At 48.9% G+C, this 14148-nt stretch overlaps 1 protein-coding gene across 1 annotated transcript in view; it reads left to right on the top strand.

Annotated features, from left to right (window-relative positions):
• LOC308627091 (transmembrane protein 132B) overlaps positions 1-14148 on the top strand; it is a gene marked incomplete at its 5' end in the record, with an annotated part of 374488 nt that overhangs the window by 280771 nt on the left and 79569 nt on the right. Inside the window, one exon of the mRNA XM_081252803.1 lies at positions 7192-7378. Coding sequence (XP_081108929.1) covers positions 7192-7378 — 187 coding nt within the window. The remainder of the gene's footprint in view (positions 1-7191; positions 7379-14148) is intronic.

Here is a 14148-nt window from a genome sequence, read left to right as displayed (position 1 = left end):
AAGAGGGAGGGGATATAGGTATACATATAGCAGATTCATTTCATTGTCCAGCAGAAACTAACACTACATTGTACAGCGATCATACTCCAGTTAAAAAAAAATTAAGAAACAAATTAAAAAGACCCTCGGCCCTGTTGATGGGTTTGGTGAGCAGAGCGGTTTGTGCCGTTCCTCTCTGGGAGGACTGCTGTCGGCGAAGGGGGAGTCACAGAGTGGGAAGGACGTCTGGAGGGGAAGAGGGTGTGAGGAGGGGCCCCAAGCAGTGTTGCCTGTTGTCTGAGCCCATTCTGCAAAGATTGGCCTGAGTCCGACCTCCTCCAGGAAGCCTTCCCTGACTTGCCAGTTTCTTTCTGCTGCCAACACCGTGACACAGCCTCTCTGGCTTCACTAGGCACACATTCCTCTGAGCGCTCGCTCAGACTGTTGTTTGATATTCAGTGCTTCCTTCAATGGGTATTTAATGAGCACCAGCTAGGTCCCAGGCTAGGGACACAGTAGTGAGCAAAACAGGCTGAAATCCCTGCTTTCCTGGCGCTTATGTGTATGTGTGAAATACATAGAGAGAGAGAGAGAGAGAGAGAGAGAGTCAACATAACAGATAAATAACTTACTTAGTATGTTATACACTAAGTTCCCTACATACAAACGAGCTCCATTCCTAGAACGCGTTCGTAAGTCCAGTTTGTTCATGAGTCTGACAAAGTTAGCCTAGGTACCCACCTAAAACCATCGGCTATATAGTACTGTACAGTAATAGGTTTATAATACTTTTCACACAAATAATACATAAAACACAAACACCAAAAAATAAAGAAAACATTTTTGGGGCTTCCCTGGTGGTGCAGTGGTTCAGAATCCACCTGCCAGTGCAGGGGACACGGGTTCTAGCCCTGGTCCAGAAAGATCCCTCATGCCGCGGAGCAACTAAGCCTGTGCGCCACAACTACTGAGCCTGCACTCTAGAGCCCGCGAGCCACAACTACTGAGCTCACATGCCACAACTACTGAGCCTGGCTCTAGAGCCTGTGCTCCGCAACAAGAGAAGCCCCCATAATAAGAAGCCCGCGCACCGCAATGAAGAGTAGCCCCTGCTCGCCACAACTAGAGAAAGCCCGTGCACAGCAATGAAGACCCAACGCAGCCAAAGATAGATAGATAAGTAAATAAGTAAATACTAATTGTATTTCTATAAACTATAAACAATTTGAAAATGAATTAAATTAATTAAAAAAATGTTTCATGTACCACAGTGTTCATAGCAACATTACTTACAAGTGCCAAGAAATGAAAGCGGTCTTTGTTGCTGTGCGCGGGCTTTCTCTAGTTGTGGCGAGCGAAGGCCACTCTTTGTTGCTGTGAGCGGGCTTCTCATTGTGGTGGCTTATCTTATTGCAGAGCACGGGCTCTAGGCACGTGGGCTTCGGTAGTTGTGGTTCGCAGGCTCAGTAGCTGTGGCCTGTGGGCTCTAGACCGCAGGCTCAGTAGTTGTGGTGCACGGGTTTAGTTGCTCCATGGCATGTGGGATCTTCCCGGACCAGTGATCGAACCCATGTCCCCTGCATTCGTAGGCGGATTCTTAACCACTGTGCCACCAGGGAAGTCTTTTTGAATTAGTGTTTTTGTTTCTTTCGGCTATAGACGTTGAAATTGAAAAAACCTTATTGAAATTGAAAAAAACCTTATTGAAATTGAAAAAACCTTATTTAACTTTTTAAAAAGAAATTTCATTCTTCTATTTTATTTTTAGGATAGGATTTATCATGACCTGGGCTTACCTTGTTTGTTTATTTACCTGACTGTTAAGAGAGAAATCGTGTCTATCTTGTCTACCAATGAATTCTCCATGGCTAACACATATTCACGGCTTAATAAATGTCACTGAATAAATGAATATGCCAGGGATTGTAGTGACCATGGTGTTACGATAGGTTTTGACCTTTGAGAACTTATGTTCATAAGATTTAGCAATTGTGCTCCTTGGTATTTACCCAAAGGAGTTGAAAACTTATGTCTACACAAAAGCCTGTACACGGATGTTTATAGTAGCTTTGTTCATAATTGTCAAAACTTAGAAGCAGCTAAGCTGTCCTTCAGTAGGTGAATGGATAAATAAACTGTGGTCCATTCAGACAATGGGATATTATTCAGTGCTGAAAAGAAATGAGCTATCAAGCCATGAGAAGACGGGGAGAGGCCTTAAATGCATATTATTCAGTGAAAGAAGCCATTCTGAAGAGGCTACGTACTATATGATTCCAACTCTGTGACATTCTGGAAAAGGCAAAACTCTGGAGACAATGAAAAGATCAGTGGTGGCCGGCCAGGGGTTGCGGGAGCGGAGCGATGCATAGGTAGAGCACAGAGGATGTTTAGGGCAGTGAAAACACTCTGTATGAGACCATAACGGTGGAGACGTGTCACTATACATTTGTTCAAACCTATAGAATATACAAAACCAAGAGTGAACTGTAATGTACAAACTGTGCACTTTGGGTGATAACGATGTGTCCATGTAGATTCATTGATTGTAACAAATGTACCGTCTGTTGGGGGATGCTGATGATGGGGAGGCTCTGTGTGTATGGGGGGAAAGGGGTATATGGGAAACCTTTGTACCTTCTCCTCAATTTTGCTGTGAACCTAAAACTGCTCTTAAAAAAATAAAGTCTTTAAAAAAAATTACATTCTAGTAGTAGAGACAGACCCATCTTATCAAAGTAGAGAATATCAATATACGTACCAGGCAGGCAGGAGAATAGGGCTCAAAACCCAGCTGACTGGGACTTCCCTGGTGGCGCCGTGGTTAGGAATCCTCCTGCCAATGCAGGGGACACAGGTTCGAGCCCTGGGCCGGGAAGATCCCACAAGCTGCGGAGCAACTAAGCCCATGCGCCACAACGACTGAGCCTGTGCTCTAGAGCCCGCGAGCCACAACTACTGAGCCCACGTGCCACAGTTACTGAAGCCCGTGCACCTGGAGCCCGTGCTCCGCAACAAGAGAAGCCACCGCAATGAGAAGCCCGCGCCCCGCAACGAAGAGTAAACCCCGCTCGCCACAACTAGAGGAAGCCTGCACGGCAACGAAGACCCAACACAGCCAAAAATAAATACATAAAATAAATAAATTACAAAAAGAAACCCCAGCTGACTGGTAGCTTCTCGTCTCCCAGAATGCACATGACACCCCCCTACACACAAATTGACAGGGTGTCCTACTTTGTCTGTTGAGTGTGTTCAGAGACTTAAACAAACACGTATGGAACTCCTACACTTTTCCAGGCACCGTTCCAGCTGCCACAGTCAGAGCAGCAACAATACAGGTACACTGTTGTCCTGGTGGCATGAACAGTCAAGAGAGGAAGTCGGAGTTTAGTCTCATTGTATTTACCGCGAGTAACCAGCAGGCTTACTCGGGGGCGTTTGCTCAGTGTGATCATCGTTCAGTATTTACCTGGCTTTTTGGTCATCTTTTAAAATAATGCCCAGAAAAAGGCTCATAAGAAAAAAGCAGAATCCCTGAGACCAGAGACAGCCTCTCTTGCTCCATTTCTAGAAAAAAAAAAACTCATATGGGGAAAGCATCTCCGCCTGGTAGCTCAGAATTATCTAGAAGTTTGTGGGGAGAAAAAATAGTTTAGGTAAATGGTACAACCTGCTAGAGAGCAATTCAAGCTTTTGAACTCTCCCTCGTCCTTTACTGCTCTCCCCCCCATTGCCTTCCCTCCCCACCACCCTCCCTCCGGAAAGCAATCGTCACTGTCATCATGAGGGACCTGCTGAGAAATGGCAGGATGCGCTTCCTGGGGACCAGCTGCTGGATTGGGGCCCATCCATCTCCCCTGCTCCCATTTCTCTGCCTCCTTCTTGCTGGCGAGTCTGAGCTGCAGCCATACTGTGCACTCGAAAGCTGTCCCGCGGTCACATGGAGGGGGCTTAGCTTTTATTACAGGACAGGTTTCCATGGGAAACAGGGTCTCTGGGAAGCAAGTCCTTTGGGGAGGAGGCTATGTGTTCTAGCTTGAGGGGAGAAACAGCCAAGCAGTGTCCTGCTTGACCCCTTCCAACACACACACACACATACACACACACACACACACACGCGCGCGCGCACACACACACACACACACACACTTCTCCACCCCAGGGAAAAGAAAAATATCTGATGATTATCTCATGACTGACCCTGATTCCCCAAAGGCAGCTGGTAATTATTAAATTGAGAGAATCATGGGACACTTTCTAAATGGAAAGGCTTATCAAGAATAGATCAGGAACAGGTAAAGTTAATAGTTATCAACCCATTTCCACAGAAATGGACTTATTAGCGGGCATGCCAGCTGCCTAGAAGTAAAAGACCCCCTTCCTCTGGTTTGAGGAAAATGACTTAAAATAAAAACTTATGCATAGAAGTGACGCTGGGGCTTCCCTGGTGGCGCAGTGGTTGAGAGTCCGCCTGCCGATGCAGGGGACACGGGTTTGTGCCCCGGTCTGGGAAGATCCCACATGCTGCGGAGTGGCTGGGCCCGTGAGCCATGGCCACTGAGCCTGTGCGTCCGGAGCCTGTGCTCCTCAATGGGAGAGGCCACAGCAGTGAGAGGCCTGCGTACCGCAAAAAAAAAAAAAAAGTGACTCTGACTGGATTGTTATTCCATTTGTAGCAGGTCCACAGGAGAAGAAGAACCCACAGTTAAGGGGGGGGCCAGCCTTCCCACGCAGACCCTGCCCCCTTTGCCCAAAGCCTGGCCACTTCTGCACCCCAAGACCAGAGTGCGGATTTAGCAGGATTAAACTGCTGATAACAGAGAGAGTTATGCTCCTTTTCTGCTTGTGCTGGATTTTCACTTTCTCGGCAGTAGTTTTTCTGAAGTTTACTGAGTGCTGAGACCCAGGAGGCATTAGCAGCAGCTCCTTAGATCTGCTTACAAGCACGGTGCAGACTAAAGAGAAACTGAAGATCTGATCTGATAGGGCCGAGCATCTCTTACAGGAGGAGACTTAACAGATGGATCAGTGGAGAAGCCCTGTGGTCAGAGAAGTGACTTTAGGCTGGGGTGTGGTGGCTGGGAAAGGGAGGTGACCGAAGCCGAGAACCAAGTGCTCAAGTTCCTAAGGTCCTGAAATCCCTCTCACAGGGCCCCGGGAAATAGGGGTCCCCTGTTCCCATGTGAGCCCACTGTCATCCTCTCATGAGGCCAGGTCCCTTATTCAACACACATTCCCTTCCCCGTGCAAAACAACATGTGCAAATAGATACTTGATGATTCAGAGCTCACGGGTACCCACACCAGGACAACCTGGCTAGATAATTTTAATAAAATTATACTTCAATTTAAATAGCCACTTCTGGCCAGTAGCCACTGTATTGGACAGAGCAATATCAGAGAGTTTCTTAAAACCTTGGCTAAATGGAGAAAACGTTGGACGTGACGAATTCTAATGTAATTCTATTTGGGGTAGAATTCCATATCAGGCAGGTCACTGTAACTTAGTTTTGCCAACACTATAGCTATACTATAGCTATTTTAAAAAAATTTTTACTGGGGTGTAGTTGATTTACAATGTTGTGTTAGTTTCTGCTGTACAGCAAAGTGAATCAGTTATGCATATACATATATCCACTCTTTTTTAGATTCTTTTCCCGTATAGGTCATTACAGAGTATTGAGTCGAGTTCCCTGTGCTCTACAGTAGGTCCTTATTAGTTATCTATTTTGTACATAGTGGTGTGTACATGTCAATCCCAATCTCCCAATTTATCCCTCCCCACCCCTTACCCCCTGGTAACCGTAAGATTGTTTTCTACATCTGTGACTCTATTTCTGTTTTGTAAATGAGTTCATTTGTACCATTTTTTTATTCCAAATATAAGCAATATTATATGATATTTGTCTTTCTCACAAGGAGCTAGAAGATTTAAAGAACAAATTTACTATAGCTATCTGTCAATCCTGTGGTTTCTACCCTGTTCTTAAGTCTTAAGTTCTTAAGTCTTCGTGGTTGTTGGGGTGGAGGAACTGTCCACGGTAGGAGATTCTGCTGGGCAAGCAACAGGCAACAGGCTTTTTTTCAAAACTCTTTCCCTACAGGTTGTGAGTTCGGTGTCTGGGCTGCAGATCTTGCCCTAGATCCCCAAAGGCAGGGAAGAGGCTTCCCAGCTCATTTTAGTCCAGGCAGGCCCATTGTTGGTAAAGGAACAGGTTGGTGGGGGTCACTCAGGTTTTCGGAGCTGTGAATCCTTCACTCTGCTGTCTTATTGCTTGGATCCAGATACAGCTAGATTCAGGGTGACAGACAAAGACTTAGGGAACAGAAGTCATTCACAAATCCCATGCTGGATGGCTCTTTGTTTTAACTCTCTGTTTAGTAACTTCTCCCATCAGTGCACTAGTCAGCCTATAATTTATAAGTTCATGTCCATGATGAGAGGCTCTCCCTGTGTAGAAAGATGCTGAGAAGGACACTGGCCCTTTTCACTTATATGTGCCCCGTCCACTTTCTTCCCCCTCCTCCAGACAATGTGCAATGTTCAATGTTGTCACTCCATGAATGAAGGTGGGTGGGGTTTTCTTCCGTTACATCCCATCCCACTGCAGGCTGAGGACATGAAGAACCCAGCAGACCTCCTTATTCATGTAGCTCATAGTTGATGTCACGGACTAGGCACCTTAAGGGGTCCTTTCCCATCCTTGGTCTCACGATGCTTTCACAAGCCCACGTGGGCACCAATATTCTCCCCAAATTCTAAAGCTCAGAGTTGGCACCACGGGTCCACAGCCACACAGGTAAGTAGAAGTAGAAACAGCCAGAATCCAGGCTGTGCCTCACGATTGGAGTAATGGTGGCCCTAGATGAAGGTGTCGGGCCACGTCCCGTGTGCGGTGCTTGGATCGTGGCATCCGCAGGCATGGGGTTGGGGAGGACTGAGCGGTGACGGTGCCCAGAGAAGCAGTGCTGTCTGAGCTGCTCATTCAGGGAAGGACAGGGCCCTGAAGACGGATGGTCTATCCACTCGGAGGTGTGGGCCGTCTGTGGGCAGCCTGTGAATCAGGCTCTATCGACACCGCCTGTGAGCTGTTGAACTTGGCGAGCCTTCTTTGGGTTGACAAAGAGGAATGTGGCAATTGATCGCGTTCTTGACATTCTGCTGAGTCTCGGGTTTTAAACTGCACTTTCCTGTGTGTTTGTTTTGCAGAACAAATGGCTCCTTCTATGAGATCTTGCAAGTGGACTTTGGAATTGACAACAGCAGTGTCCTGGCCGGCGCCCCGCAGATCACCTGGCAGGTGGAGTACCCGGTGGAGGACGCCACGAGGGAGCTGGTTGTCTCTGAGATCTTTGTCAGCCAGACCTCCTTCGTGGGCATCGTCCCGCTCGCAATGGTGAGATGTCGGGCTTCAGAATCAGTGTCACAGAGATGTTTTCTTCGAGTACTTTTTTTTTTTTGTCTTGCCGTGTGGCACGTGGGATCTTAGTTCCCCAACCAGGGGTCAAACCCTGGCCCCTGGCAGTGAATGCCCAGAATTCTAACCACTGGACCGCCAGGGAATTCCCTGAGTACTTTTAATATTCAAAGAAACAGGAGCATTTTATAATCTGCTGTTTTCTATGCACCTTGAAGTTGCTTGAGCAAGGGAAATACACTTAAGTTATATTTTATTTACTTGATTTCTTTAATGCCTCCTTGGAAACTAGGGCCTGCTGTATAAATCTGCTTTCCTTTGTGGATCCTGCTGAACCGCGTCCTGGGGAGCCCGTGTTTTTTATTGGCTCAGCCTGTGTGTCCTGAGTGAAGACAGTTGCATTGAAATGCATCACGAGTGTGTGGTGGGCACGGCCTCTCTATATGCTGAGTAAGCAGCCCCAGGTCAATTGCCCTGAGAGTTCCCATGTAGCTTGGGGGTTGGCAAACTCTAAAATGCAGATGGACCGAAAGAGCCTTACTGGGAACTGACCAGATGAACCTGGATAGTGTCCCAGAGACCATAAAACCACATGTGTTTCTGTTTCTGGCCTGGGGGTGACCAGCTCTCTCCTCTGAGCTTGGCCGAAGCTCTATTCACAATCAGGCTCGGGGAACGCCTCTGAGAACAGTATCGTGGACAAGGTCCCAGAACCTGAAAAGACGGTGCCGATGGGTCACAGGGATAATAAACCCCGGGAGTGCAATATTGCTAATGCCCTTTCCCACACTGGAAATGTCCAAACACATTCTGCGCTGCTTTGACCTTCCTGTCTGGGACCAAGGCATGGGGGTCCACACCTAGCGATTCTAGGACAACCTGGGGGTACTTCTATCATTCATACTCAAAGTTGGATACCAGGGGTGAGATCCTTGCAAATAAAACCCTCTATCCTACAATTAATTCTGCAATTCCCATATTTGTGTTCTTGGCGCTTTGCCCCAAAACTCCCTTTCCCTACGTCTCCTCATATCTGGCTCCTTCTTCTTTTTTTTTTTTTTTGCGGTACACGGGCCTCTCACTGTTGTGGCCTCTCCCGCTGCGGAGCACAGGCTCCGGACGCGCAGGCTCAGCAGCCATGGCTCACGGGCCCAGCCGCTCCGCGGCATGTGGGATCTTCCCGGACCGGGGCACGAACCCGTGTCCCCTGCATCGGCAGGCGGACTCTCAACCACTGCGCCCCCAGGGAAGCCCTCTGGCTCCTTCTTGATTCGACTGTTAAGAGGCACCTTCCCTGACCAGGGAAGTCAAGCTGGCTCTCCGTTCCCCTTGCCCCTCCCTCTCTGTCCACATCTTCATCCTCTTCTATCTTCTTCGTAGATATTGTCAGTGTTTGAGGTTTAGGATTCATCATCTTTGTTCCTCCCCAGAAGGAGAGATCCATGACGGTAGGCTGCCCATCCGTTTTGTCCACTGCTGTGTCCCCAGCACCTAGAACAATGCCCGGGGCACTTACGATTTGTCCAGTGAATGACTGAATCCCGTGCTGTAATCCCAGCTACCGGGATCATCTAGTTCTTGAAGGCTAGACGGTTGGAGATGCTCCACAGCAGCAGTGATCTGCATTTTGGTTTGAGGGCGGCCCCAGCTTCGTGGGAAAGAGCCCCGTGAGGGAGCAGCGGTGGATGGTGAGGATTGTAGGATAGAGTGAGACAGTGCTGTGCTCCCTTTCCCAGGACCGTTCCTGTCAAGTCTCCAGGTCGACCAAGATCGGGCCGAGGTGGTGTTATCTCTTTACTCGAAGCCCTTAGGATTTTGCTCTATGTCTCATCAGTACCAGTCAATTCCCTGGGGCTTCTGCAGCCTCCTGCTTCTTGTAAGGATGAGCGTTGTGCCCTTCTCTCGTGGGCAGGTGTGGGTTCCGAGAGGCGCTAGAACGTGATGTATGTTGACCTGCCAGGAGGCTGGAACCAGGACAGGGGTACGGACCTGTGGTCAGCCCAGTACAGCCCACCGACCCATCCAGCGTGCCGCCTGCGTTAGTAGAAAAAGTCATATCGGGACACAGCCTGTTCCTTTGTTCTGAATTGTCTAGGTTTGCTTTAATGCCGTGATGGCAGAGGTGAGCCTTTGGGACAGAAAGTGTATCCTTGGCCAGATCTTCAGTTTTAGCATCTTGTAATAAAGTAACCTAAGGAGAATACTGGTGAATGGGGACTATTATCCTGTTGTTATAGGGCTTCGGCGGATGTTGTCTCCCTAGTGTGGCCTTTCCCCATGAGACCTTTGCTTGGTGAGACCCTCCAACGCTCTTTGGCCAGAGGTGAACCCTTCTGTCATGATGCCGCCTGCAGACGTAACTCAAGGCACTGGTCTGAGTGGGGTGCTCGTCACTGGGTCAGGGCACACGGTGAGGTGGGACAGAATCTAGGGAAGAAGGAGGTGGTGAAACCTGGGCGAGGACGGAGAGCCTGGCAGAGCAGGACAGCAGGCCAAGAGGCAGGCCGGCTCGGACAACCTTTCCTCGGCTGCCAGCACGTCCCCGTGGGGCTCATCCTCTGTCCTGTGCCTGTTCTTAGTGACAGGTGCCTGGTGCAGCCCTGGGAGGGGTCCAGCGGATGCGCGCGCTGCGCTTATTTTGGCTGCGTTGCCGGCGCTGGTTTGTTCTCTGTGGCACGCGCTCCGCCAGCCCCCATCTTCTCCCCCGCTGGAGCCGACTGAGCTGCCTGCTTCTCCCTGGCTTCTCCGAGGAGGCTGTTGTATGTTTGCTGTGCTCACTGCATGTCTGTGACGATTAGTGTCTCCCCATCTGGCTGATCTTTACTTAGGGATGGTTTCTTGCATTTGGCTTTAATTCCCACTGGCTGGGAAGTGCCAGGGTTGGATGGTTGAGTGGTGTCATGTATCGCAGGCCACCTCTGGCATCCCTGTGAAGAGTGGCTCTGAAATGCCTCCAAGGGACCAGAGCTATTTAGTAAAGTTTACGGTGGAACCAGAGTCGGTAGTTCATCTTTTCTCTTTCATCAGTTGTTTTAGCTGCTTTCCAAACCCGTAACTGCCGCAGAGTGGCCTTCAGGGGAGAATTTTGCCTACTGCTCTTAGGGTGTAAGTAACTTTTATGTAATTCTTCCAACCCCCCCACCCCGACCTTCTTCTCCATTCCCTTCTCCCCCTCCCCCTCCTTATACTTCTTCTCAATGGCAGCTAACCCTGGACAACTTATACGTGATGTAAGGGTGCTAAATTACTCGTCCATGGGATGTTCAAACAAAACTGGCCTTGCTATTGTATCAGAGTCTACTGAGGAGTGGAAGCCACTTTTGTAGTTAGGACAGAAAAACTTTAAGTGGAAGCATTCATGTATGCAGGAGGTAGGACAGATGATAAGCCAGGAACAGAACACAGGAAACTCAGGAACCATAGCTGGAGTGGGGATCCACCCACCCCTGGGTTGGGAGGCAGGAGGAGGTGATCCCTGGGGCCCAGGACTGGGGTCCCCTAAGGAACACCATCTTTGGGGTCAGCGCCTCTGGGAGCCAGAACCCATCAGGGGAAGGCTTGGGAATGGATCTGAGGGCAGACAGTCTCCGGCCGATGCCCTTTTATTGTACGATGTAAGTCTGAGGTCCCAAGGTGTCCCAGAAGCCTGTGCGTTCAGAACCTGGGCACGCTGAGCCTCGGTCCTGCTGACGTCTTCTCATGGCTCACCCTTGGCCCAGAACCCTCCATTTGGTTGATTTCTTGTGTCTTTCACCTTCAAAGCCAACTCTCACAGAGGGTTTTTCTGGCCACTCCAGCTAAATTCGTTCTCTCTTTCGTCTATAATTCATGCTTATTTACGTGATGCTTTGTGCACTGCCTGTCTCAGTCTGGCTCCAATCACGAGAAAGAATTTGAGCAGGGAGAGGTTGATATAAAGGACCATTAATTATAACAGGGACTAGAATAATGAGAGATTGCTTGCTAAGAAGTGACGAGAACTCTGAAGAATATGGGAATGGCCGAGTCAGGAGCCTCCACTGCCCCGGGGTGGCGTTAGGGCATCTGAGCCAGAGGCCTTCCCCCAATCCTCCGAGATCCAGACCTTGCTGGAGAGGGTTCATTCACAGCCCACTGAATGAGGAGAAGCTGCTGAGGTCGCGTACCAGTGGAAATTGCTGGAAGTCTGGGGACAGCTGTCCACAGGGAGCTGTCTCATCAGAAGCACTTGCTACCAAACCGCTCAAAGTGGATGCTGGTGAAAGCTCCAGGTCACTGGATGCTGCAGGAGCTGGATACAGGGGTGGGTGGGGGGAAGCCACCAGTGCTGGAAGAGTGCCCCACAATCAGAAAGCAAACACTTCCCTACTGAAGTGTCTCTCCAGCGCCCCCTGACATAGCGTAACTCTTGCCCATTGGCAAAGGATAGCTGTTAAAGGCTCAGATCCATTTTCCCAGAGCAGGTCATGAGGGGTGAATTTGGAGCCAAGGGGCACTGAATTGATGACCAGAATACTCTCTGTCTTCCTCCACTGGGTCACAAGCTCCTCGATGGGAGGGACCCTGTTTGATTTGCTCACCAGATGTTTTCTCAGCACCAAACATGGTGCCTGATACAGAGTATCTGCTCAGCAAATGAACAAATGGTTACATTTACCATCAGAACCTGAACCCACTAGCTGGATAGCCCTCATTTGCTGTATTAGTTTCCTTTTGCTGCTGTAACAAATCACCACAAACTTAATGCTTTAAGGGAACCCCAATTTATTATCTTAAGAGTCTGGAGGTCACAAGTCTGAAATGGGTTTCACGGGGCTAAAATCAAAGTGTCAGCAGGACTGTATTCCTTCCGGAGGTTCTGACGGAGAAGATTCTCCAGCTTCTAGAGGCTTCCAGCATTCCTTGGTTCATGGCTCCGTATCACTCAGACCTCTGCTTCCCTCATCACATCTCCTTTCCTGACCTTCCTGCCTTCTTTTCCTTATAAGAACCCTTGTGAATACCTTGGGTCCACCTGGATAACTCAGGATCATCTGCTCATGTCAAGATTTTTGACTTTCCCATTTGCCATGTAAAGTAACACATTCACGGGTTCTGGGGATTAGGATGTGGACATCTTTGGGGGACTGTTATTTTCCTACCACTTGCCTTAGGCAGGATCCCAGCTCTCCCTGTCTTGGTCTTGCTCAGGCTGTGCACAGTGCTCTCCATCCCTCCTCCCACGACCTTCTTTCATCAATACCCCTACCCCAGGCTATTCCCTGAGGAGCTCTCTGGACCTCGTGTCATCCCCAGCCACCCAGCACCTCTGACAGCTCCTGGGGACACCACACTCCTTCACCAGGGAAGCACTTTGAGCTCTGCATTTCCAGAGGACCCCACGGCAGAGCTGCCACAGGCATGGTGATCACAAATCTCTTAGCTTACACACACAGCCTTGCCCCAGGGAGGATGTGGACCACTGTGGGCTGGGGCTGCATAGGCTCCTGTAATAGCTTCACGTCTTCCTCCAACCTCGGGGCCTGGGAGGAGATCGGACAGCGGAGCCAGCTGGCCTCTTATTCTCTGTGTAGCCTCAGAGCAGTCACCTAAAATCCCTTTGCTTTAGTTTCCTGTGTGTGAATTTCCAAGTGAGAATACTTTTCCTGTCTATTGCACTGGGGTGTCAGATGGACCAAATGAGATACAACAAAAACAAACATGCTTAAAATATCAAGGCAAATAGAAAAGCCGTGTATGCAGTGGGAAAGTGTCCCAGATAGATTGGAGCATATTCAACTGTGAACGTAGAATTAATGACCCTCTCTACCTTGCCAGTTTTGTTATCCTATTGATTTACCTGGTGGGGGGGTGGGCGTCCATACTGAAAAAATTTTCAATTGTTTTCTCCTTTGAGGTAGTTGGCAAGGAAATATTTTGGTCAAGAGTACAGGCTCTTGGGTCAACCTGCCTAGATGGAAATTTGGACCCCAATGGTTACTAGTTTTGTCATCTTGGGCAAGTCACTTAACCTCTCTGAAACTCAAGCTTTGTCATCTGTGAAATGGTAAAAATGAGGTTGCCTGCCTCTTAGAGTTTTATGAGGATTAAAGATGTACTGCAGGAACACAGCTGACAGAAATCCAGGGGAGGGAGAGGACTCCAAACTCTCCTTGAGATCCACTCCCTCCACCCCCAATTCCACGGAACTCCTCAACCCTTGCTTAACCCACATTATTTAACAAACTCAACTGTCTATTGTGGAAAAAAAAAAGAGCACGTTGGCCTGGCACATTGTAAGCACTCAATAATACTTGGCCATTGTTATTTTCATCATTGCCATTGTGCTGTCTGACCACGTGTAAGTATATGTGTCAGATTTTGGTGAAAGTCAAACAGAAGTTCAATCTCAGTATGGGTGGTGGATTCTCCACCTAGAGGAAAGAAAGAGCTTGATTTGATGAATCAGATACAGCCGTGGTGCAGGATGGAGAGGAGAGATGATGGTGGGTAGGTAGTCAAGGCGGCTGCTGCCCGCTGAACATCTCACTCAACCTCACAGCATCCTCTGAGGAGGGACTGCTGTCTTGGGATTCAACCCCAGTGTTATGATTTAGAAGTTTGCTGCCACAGTGTGTGACCCTGTGTAGTGTGGGGTGCTGTGGACACCCCTTGGGTAGCAAACCAACCTCTACTTCAAGAAGGTAAATATGCAGCTTTAGGGGAAGTCATGATAAAACTGGGGAGAGACCCCACATGTGGAAGCCAGGGTGTGGGCTGATGCAATAGTC

Source organism: Mesoplodon bidens (genome assembly GCF_964165515.1).
Source record: "Mesoplodon bidens genome assembly, chromosome: 13".
Classification (NCBI taxonomy): Eukaryota; Metazoa; Chordata; class Mammalia; order Artiodactyla; family Ziphiidae; genus Mesoplodon; species Mesoplodon bidens.
The sequence above is the reverse complement of the archived record's forward strand: the minus strand, read 5'-3'. Positions and strand labels throughout refer to the sequence as shown.